Genomic DNA, 7870 nt, shown 5'->3' on the forward strand with positions numbered 1-7870 from the left:
GTTGCATGAAGAGTTCCCCCCATTGCAAAGGCAACCCGTTGCATTGACGAAGAGTCCCCCCAATTGCAAAAGCAAGCTGTTGCATGAAGAGTTCCCCCCACTGCAAAAGCAGCCTGTTGCATTGACGAAGAGTCCCCCCAATTGCAAAAGCAAGCTGTTGCATGAAGAGTTTCCCCCCCACACACACTGCAAAAGCAAGCCGTTGCATTGAGGAAGAGCCTCCCCAATTGCAAAAGCAAGCTGTTGCACTGACGAAGAGTCCCCCCCCCAATTGCAAAAGCAAGCTGTTGCATTGATGAAATCGCCCCCATCGCAAAGGGAACCCGTTGCATTGACGAAGAGTCCCCCCCCCAATTGCAAAAGCAAGCTGTTGCATGAAGAGTCCCACCCCCCCCATTGCAAAAGCAACCCGTTGCGTTGACGAAGAGTCGTGTCCCCCCCTCTCCCCCGGGGCCGGTGCTGCCCTTCCGCACCCCACCCCGCACGCCCGCCGCTGCGGCGCGCTGGCCAGGCGAGGGCGGCCGGGGCGGGGGAGCCAATGAGCGGCGACCGGATGCGATATATCCTCTGGGACAACAGCTGCTCTGTTCCCTCCTCGGATCCCCATGACGCCATTGACGGCGGCTTTCGCGGAGGAGATCACCCGGCCCCCTCCGGAAAGAAGGAGAAGAAGGGGGGAGGAGGAGGAGGAGGAGGAAGAAAAAAAAAGAGGGGGGGGGAGAGAGAGAGAAAGAAGGGGAGGGCAGCCGGAGGAGAGGGAGCAGAAAAACGCCGGCCCTCCGCGAGCACGGATCTCCCCGCTCCCTCCCGTCCAGCCCCGCAGATCGCGCTTCTCTGCCAGCCGCCGCCCCCAGCCTCCTTTTCTCCCCCCCCTCGCCCCACTCCCTCGCTTGCAAGCCGCCGGAGCCGCCTTCGGAGGACCCGACGCGCCCCCGCCACCCTCTCCTCCCGAGGAAGCCCGGCGAGAGGAGGGGATCTGTTTTTCCCCGACCCCCACCCCCGAAAAGGAAAACCCACCCCGGCTCGCAGCCGATCGGCACCGGGGGCGCCGAAGCGAGGAGGACCCCGGGGGGGGGACGGGACGGACGGGGGCCTGGCGTCGTTTTCCCGAGCTCGGTTCCTGCGAGCGCCCCTCGGATGTCGCGGCCCGGGGCTCCCCCCTGCCTCCCCCCCCTGCGCGACCCATTCAGAGAAAGTGATCCGGGATTGACGAATCGGCCTCTCGTTCATTGAGGGGGGGGGGAGAGAGAGAGAAATTCAGGAAATTCAATCTCGAAGAAGAAGGGGGGGGGACCAGCCTCACCCCCCGCCTGGAAGAAGAAAAAAAAAGGGGGGGGACTTTTCAAAGTTTTCCTGCTCCGTCTTGGTTTTGCCATTGATGCCTGGAGGACAAGTTGCTGTGGATTTTCCTGGCGAGTTTCAATGATTCTTTGCTTGCAACCCGGACTGAAGTGAGTTCTTCTTTTTTTGGGGGGGGGGGAGACGGAAGACCCGTTTCTGTTCGTGTTCTCCCTCTCTCTCTTTGCTTATGGGCTCGGGGTGGATTTACTTGCCCTATTGCAGAAAGGAGAAAGTCCCTGGGGGGGGGGGGACGACAACGAGTTGGTGCAAAGCAAATTCCACGGGGAGAGGCGCCCTCCTTTCCTCCTCTGCAAAACAATATTTTTTTCTTTTTTTGGGGGGGTGCAAATTTCAGGCCGACCCCTGTGGGAGTCCTCCCCCCGGGGGGGGTTGTGTTTAGCACCGATGGGGGGAGGGAAGAGCCGGGGCTAGTGCATTGCAGGAGGTCACGATTTTCCCCGGGTGGGAAGCGAGCCTTTCCGGCTGGGGGGGATTATCGAGCCCCCCTTCGCTCCGTGCCATCGGGGCGGGCGGGGGGGCTGGAAAGGACGGAAATCTCCCCCCCCCGGGTTGCAGCGACGCCCGCGGAAGGCTCTCTGCCCGGCCGGGGCGCGTGCAGACGTGCAGCCCTGCCCTTCGGAAGCGTGTTCCCGAGGCCCGGGACGGGCGGGGGTGGGGGGAGCCCCTCCCGCTTCGAGCCTGTCAAATCTGGCCCGGGGAGAGGTTATGCAGGGGAGGTTTTGCTTGGGGGTTGCGGCTCTCCAGATGCCCGTTTCCCCCCATCTGGATTCTCGAAACTCTGCACGGGGGGCTTCTTGTTGAGTTTTGGGGATCCGGATGGGGGGAAAGGGGCCTCGATCGAGCGGCAGCTTGGCAACAACTCCCATGGAGAAATAGGCACGACTCGCTGAGAAAGTCCGGATTCCCTGCAGCGGCGAGCTGGGATTTCGCCGCCCTCCTTTGCAAACGCGTGCAGGTCGGAATGCCGCCTCGGTGCAATTCGGAAGCGAGCGAACGCCTCGTGTGAATGCGGTTGACTTGCCCGGTGGGGGGGGGGGGGAGAGAGAGAAGAGAAACAGGGGCGGTGTGCTGGATTCCTCGCATGGTGCGGGGAGCGTGCTTTTGACACATCCCCCCCCCACCCAAAGACGCGGACGCAATGTTTCTTTTTGAACTTCGGAAGTGACTTTTTTTATTCTTGCAAGGGAAATGCGGGCTGGGCTTTGCCCCTCCCCAGTCTCTGCGAAATCGCTCCAGATCGCCCTGTTCTGAATGGAGGGGGGGGCAGTTCAAAGAAAGGGGGGGCGATGTCGGGGGGGGGGGGCTTGAAAGGCCTTGGAGAGAAGACTCTTGAGCTCCACAGCCGGCAGTTTCCCCTTGCCTTTTGGTTGAACCGTGCAAGGAAAGCTGGGCGTGTAGCCCCGGGGCAGATCCCCGCAGATCGAAAGGACCCTCCCCCTCCTTAATGCATTGATCTATTTATCGGGCTGCGTGACTTGGGCGTTTGCAAAGTCGGTGGCGGCGCGAGCGCTTCCGTCCGGAGAGATAAGACAGCCAGGAGGATCAAGGTTTCACTGCAGGGGTGTGTGTGTGCTTTTTTTTTGGGGGGGGGGGGCTGAGCTGGGGAGGGCCGAGAGGCAAAGTTGCTCTCCCCCCCCCGACCCCTCCCCAGCCTGGAGCTGATCCTGTCGAGGTGGGGGACCAGTTCCTTAAGCAGCAACGGTCCGGGGGCTGTTTGTTATGCAAAAAGGGAAAAGTGGGGGGGGGGAGGAAGGAAAGAAAGTCGAAAGTGCTACTTTGTAATTCATGAGATTCGGATTGGCTTGGAATTTACACAAATTAGACAAGTGCCATTTGTGCATGGGAGGTTTGGCCTTGGATTGGCCACTCTAGATGCACTTCCCCCCCCCCCATCCATATTCTCGAAACTCAACAATAAGCCCCCAGGCAGAGTTTGGAGAAAACGTGCATCTAGAGAGTGGCAAATCCGAGGCAAACCCTTCCGTGAATAGACAAGAGCAAGAGTCCAGTAGCACCTTAAAGACCAACCAAAATATTTTCTGGCAGGGTATGAGCTTTCGAGAGCCACAGCTCACTTCTTCACTATCTGAAGAAGGGAGCTGTGGCTCATAAAAGCTCATACCCTGCCAGAAAATATTTTTGGTAGTCTTTCAGGTGCTACTGGACTCTTGCTGTTGTCTACTACTGCAGACAGACTAACACGGCTACCCGCTGTGAATTACCTTCCATGAATAAATGGCCAAGATGTCGAGGGAGCGCACCCTTGGCTGGGGGGTGGGGAGAGAGGGAACTCTCCTTGCAAGCAGTGACTTCTTGAAGTTTGAGGGGGGGAGGGGAGAAGCCAGGGAAGGCATCGATTGGCTCGGGCTTACCTGCCCGGAAGGTGCTTTAAATGGAGCCGAGGTGTAGGTCGCTTTACATAACTCCATGTGGGAAAGCGTCCATTCTCCTCTCCCCGCTGGGAGGGGAAAGGAAGGCGTCTTTCCCGTCTCCAGGTTGTCTGACTTTCCCCTGGGGGGGCTTTCCTTTGAACCGTTTTACAAGCTGGCTTGGAGAAAAGGAGCAGGTTTCTTGGATTCTCTCCCCCCGCCCCCACCTGCTAGGCTGATTCTCTTTGCGCATGCAAGGCTGGAATAAGAAAGGGGGAGTGGATTCCTACTTTTGCATTGCTTTTTTGGAGGATTGCGAGACAAGGACCTGGTTTTAAGGTTTGGACAGTATTGCAGCCCAGTCCGATCTGTGGTCGCTTAGTAAAGTATCCCCCCCCCTCCCCAGTTCAGTTGTTTCCAAGCAAGCCTGCAAAGGACTGCGGCGTTATTCTCTCCGGAGCCATAAAAGAGTGTCGCCTTGTTGTGTAGCCTCTTTGAGGACAGAAACATGATTTTCAGTCCATAACTAGGGAAGATCGTTTGGTTATGTCTCCTGCAATCCAAGTCAGAATCTCGAATATACTCGGAAGTCAAGTCCCATGGAGTTCCGCAGGTCTGACTTTCCGGTCAGTGCGTTTGAGAGTCCATTCTGATGTGTGTTTACTCGAAAGGGAGAGACAGGCAGCTCGATTCGATACGTGTTTACTCTAAAAGAAAGTTCTGCTGACTTCGGTGGTTTACTTCTGAGTAAGCTTGCCTAGGATTGCCGCATTAGATTGAAATGCTGTCAGGTCCTCATTCGGGATTGAACTGCAACCGGGATAGGCTTTACAATCCGGATTCTGCTCCCGTTTCCCAGTGTCTGTTTTCCGGATTAGGTATTGGCCAAGTTCAGTTCCCCTGCGCCGTAACAGAGTACAGGAAGCATTAAGGTGAACGGTGTTGTCATGCAGTTTGTCGAAGCCCTGCAGGATGTTTGCTCCTCGGAAGCCTAAACCACTTTTTCTGGGCAGGTCCAGGAAGTGAGTGGATTATCTCAGGGCATGTGGAATGTGCAATAAAAAGCCTTGTGGTGATTAGCACCCAGGTACTGATAACTTTGAGTGGCAGAGCGGTACACAGACAGAAAAGCTCCAGAGACAGATGCCGTCCTTAAACTTTTGACTACTCAGGCCTCAATGGGACGTTTCAGGCGAACTTTCGGCTTGTCATTTAATAGCAGTGGCAGCCGCCAGCGTGGTGTAGTGGTTAAGGGTGGTGGTTTGGAGCGGTGGACTCTGGTCCGGAGAACCAGGTTGGATTCTCCGCTCCTCCACGTGAGCGGTGGATGTTAATGAGCTGAACTGGGTTGGTTTCCCCACTACTACACATGCAGTCGCCTGGGTGACCTTGGGCTAGTCACAGCTCTCTCAGCCCCACCTACCCCACAGGGTGTCTGTTGTGGGGAGGGGAAGGGAAGGTGACTGTAAGCCGATTTGAGTCTTCCTTAAGCGGTAGAGAAAGTCGGCTTATAAAAACCATTCTTCATTCCTTGCCTGGACCACCCTGGGGATGGGGTCACCATGAGCTGGTTGCCACTCAATGGCAGGTTTTCCTCCTTCTAAGCTTATTGTGCAAAGAGGAGAGTGATAGGGTTGGCTTCTGCCCTTGGATTCCCTGGTTTGCTTGCAGACTTGAAATACTAGCCTTTGTACCGTTCGCTGTAGTCCTTACATTATAATTGTAAAGGCAATGCTGTAAGGTGAACCAGGGTAACGTTCCTTGGTTTTGCAGATGCTAAGAGAGTGTTTTGCCCAAGGGAGTGGCGAGAGATGAACCCGGGACTTCCAGGTTTGCAGCTCAGTTACTTAGCATCTGTTTGCAGCAGAGCTATGTGAAGGGAAAGCTGCTGTTCATGGCTAAGGCAACAGTTTTATGCGTACTTGGGAGTTGGCTCCAGTTAACTGATTACAGCTAGCTTCTCTGTGGAAGTGTCTGGGAATTCACTGCGCACGTGCCCACATCTGTAGTCTAGGTGGGTTTAAAACACCTACCCATTTCTACAACCGCAAATAGGAGGCACAGTCTTTTCTTGGAGGACATTTATAAGTAGAACCTTTAAAATGGATGTGTGAATGCAAGAAGCAGATGTTTGGAAATGCACATATTTTCTAGGAATGTTTTAGGGAGCTGAGGTTGTAGTTCCCTGCTGAGCGAATGCTCCGCACCAGGCCGAGATGGGCGCCGCATAATGTGTGAATGGCTCTGAGATAACTATCAAGGCACTTCCTGTGGGTGTCTCCATTTGGATGTGAAGAAATATGGAAGGGGGTGGAGTTGCTTGTAGATTCATATAATGCGCCTGGAAAATAGAGCATTTTACTGTATAGCATATAGGAAATCCTGGTCTGGGGTTGGGTCCAGCCAGCTTTTTCTCTAGGAGGAAGGATCCCCTCTGATCACCCCAAAAAGGCTATGCTAGAGATCGTGGGACTTGCATGGACAAAACCCATCTGGGATGGAAACTCTGGTAAGGAGGAGACTGAGCAAAAAAGCAGGCTGGATGTAATCCTTTGTCTTCAGAAATACCACTATATGTCGGCTCTGGAACCCTAGGGAACACTGGGTATCCATAAGGAAACTCCATTCTTTCAATAGGTGCTATCACGTTCATGAATAAGGGTCCCACTCCCTTAATAGTGACCATCTGTTTCTGAACCACATGCTTTGGTAGCTAGCTCCACAACTTCCTTCTGTAACTTGCTCTCTGGTCGCTAGGTGTTGTGATACGAGTAATGTTAGGGGCCGCATTATACGGGAGATGTTGTACGCAGTTGGAAAGAGCTGTAAATACTAATCCTCTCTTCTTCTTTTTTGCTGTAGGATTTCAGATGTGTTCTAAGCTTCCTGGAGTGACTACTCTTCAGGGTACTGATGGAGACAAGAGCTCAGAATGGCGGCGGGTCACAGCCCTTGCTACAGGGTCAGCATGACAGCGGGAGGCAGTATGGAGAATCCGATCTGCGGGATGTTTTGGCACAACAAGTCCACGTCTTGTCCTTGGACCAGATCAAGGCTATCCGGAATACGAACGAGTACACAGAGCCGCCTACGGTGGCTCCACGGCCAGGGGTGAAGGTGGCTCCCCGTCCACCGGCCCAGCACAAAAACGAAAGGCCGCATGGATTGACTGAACAGCGTCATCTTAACAGGGTCCAGCATCCCCAGGTCCACACGTCTTCCCGGGTACCGCTGTCCCGTTCGATTAGCACAGTGAGTTCTGGCTCGCGGGGCAGCACGAGGACCAGTACAAGCAGTAACTCGTCGGAACAAAGACTTCTGGGGTCCTCGCTGGGGATTGTTGTCGACGGGATAATTCGAGTGCAACCCAAGTCGGAGCTGAAGCCGACTGAGCTGAAGCCCCCTAGCAAAGAAGATTTGAACCTGCACGCCTACCGGTGCGAGGACTGTGGGAAATGTAAGTGTAAAGAGTGCACTTATCCGCGAACCCTTCCCTCCTGCTGGATCTGTGACAAGCAGTGTCTTTGCTCGGCCCAGAACGTGGTCGACTACGGGACTTGCGTCTGCTGCGTGAAAGGGCTTTTCTACCACTGCTCCAACGACGACGAGGACAACTGCGCCGACAACCCCTGCTCTTGCAGCCAGTCCCGCTGCTGCACTCGGTGGTCCGCCATGGGGCTCGTCTCCCTCGTCCTGCCTTGCTTGTGGTGTTACCTGCCCGCCAAGGGTTGCCTTAAGTTGTGCCAGGGGTGCTACGACCGGGTCAACAGGCCCGGGTGTCGCTGCAAGCACTCCAACACCGTTTGCTGCAAGGTGCCCAACGTCCCGCCCAGGAACTTTGACAAGCCGACATAGCATCACTAATCTGGAGTCGCTAAAACGTAATAAGGATTATTTCTTTAACACCCTATGCAGTCGAGTAAACGGCACTGTTAAGATGGTGGGGCGGGGGGCAAGGGGGATACGTTGAGGTTTGCAGTGACCTGCTTTTCTGTGTGTGTTTGCATGGGCCAGCTTAATGGATATGCTTGTTAGAACCCACCTAATGGAGGTCACAATGGGGGGTACGCTCCGTGGGGACCCGAATATTGCATAAGCTAACGCAACTCAGACACTCCTAGGGCAATCTGTTGTGTGTG

At 55.1% G+C, this 7870-nt stretch overlaps 1 protein-coding gene across 1 annotated transcript; it reads left to right on the top strand.

Annotated features, from left to right (window-relative positions):
* Positions 1 to 1396: 1396 nt before the first annotated feature.
* Positions 1397 to 7621, top strand: SPRY2 (sprouty RTK signaling antagonist 2). The gene is made up of 2 exons (XM_056862094.1): positions 1397 to 1451; positions 6594 to 7621. The coding sequence occupies exon 2, from the start codon at positions 6645 to 6647 to the stop codon at positions 7584 to 7586; it is 942 nt and encodes a 313-aa protein (XP_056718072.1). The 5' UTR covers positions 1397 to 1451; positions 6594 to 6644; the 3' UTR covers positions 7587 to 7621.
* The last annotated feature ends 249 nt before the right edge of the window (positions 7622 to 7870 follow it).

The sequence above is a fragment of the Euleptes europaea genome, chromosome 16 (assembly GCF_029931775.1).
Source record: "Euleptes europaea isolate rEulEur1 chromosome 16, rEulEur1.hap1, whole genome shotgun sequence".
Lineage (NCBI taxonomy): Eukaryota > Metazoa > Chordata > Lepidosauria > Squamata > Sphaerodactylidae > Euleptes > Euleptes europaea.

Bases quoted from the DNA above. Each gene is read 5' to 3' on its own strand.
- SPRY2 (XM_056862094.1), top strand. From the start codon at position 6,645: ATGGAGACAAGAGCTCAGAATGGCGGCGGGTCACAGCCCTTGCTACAG.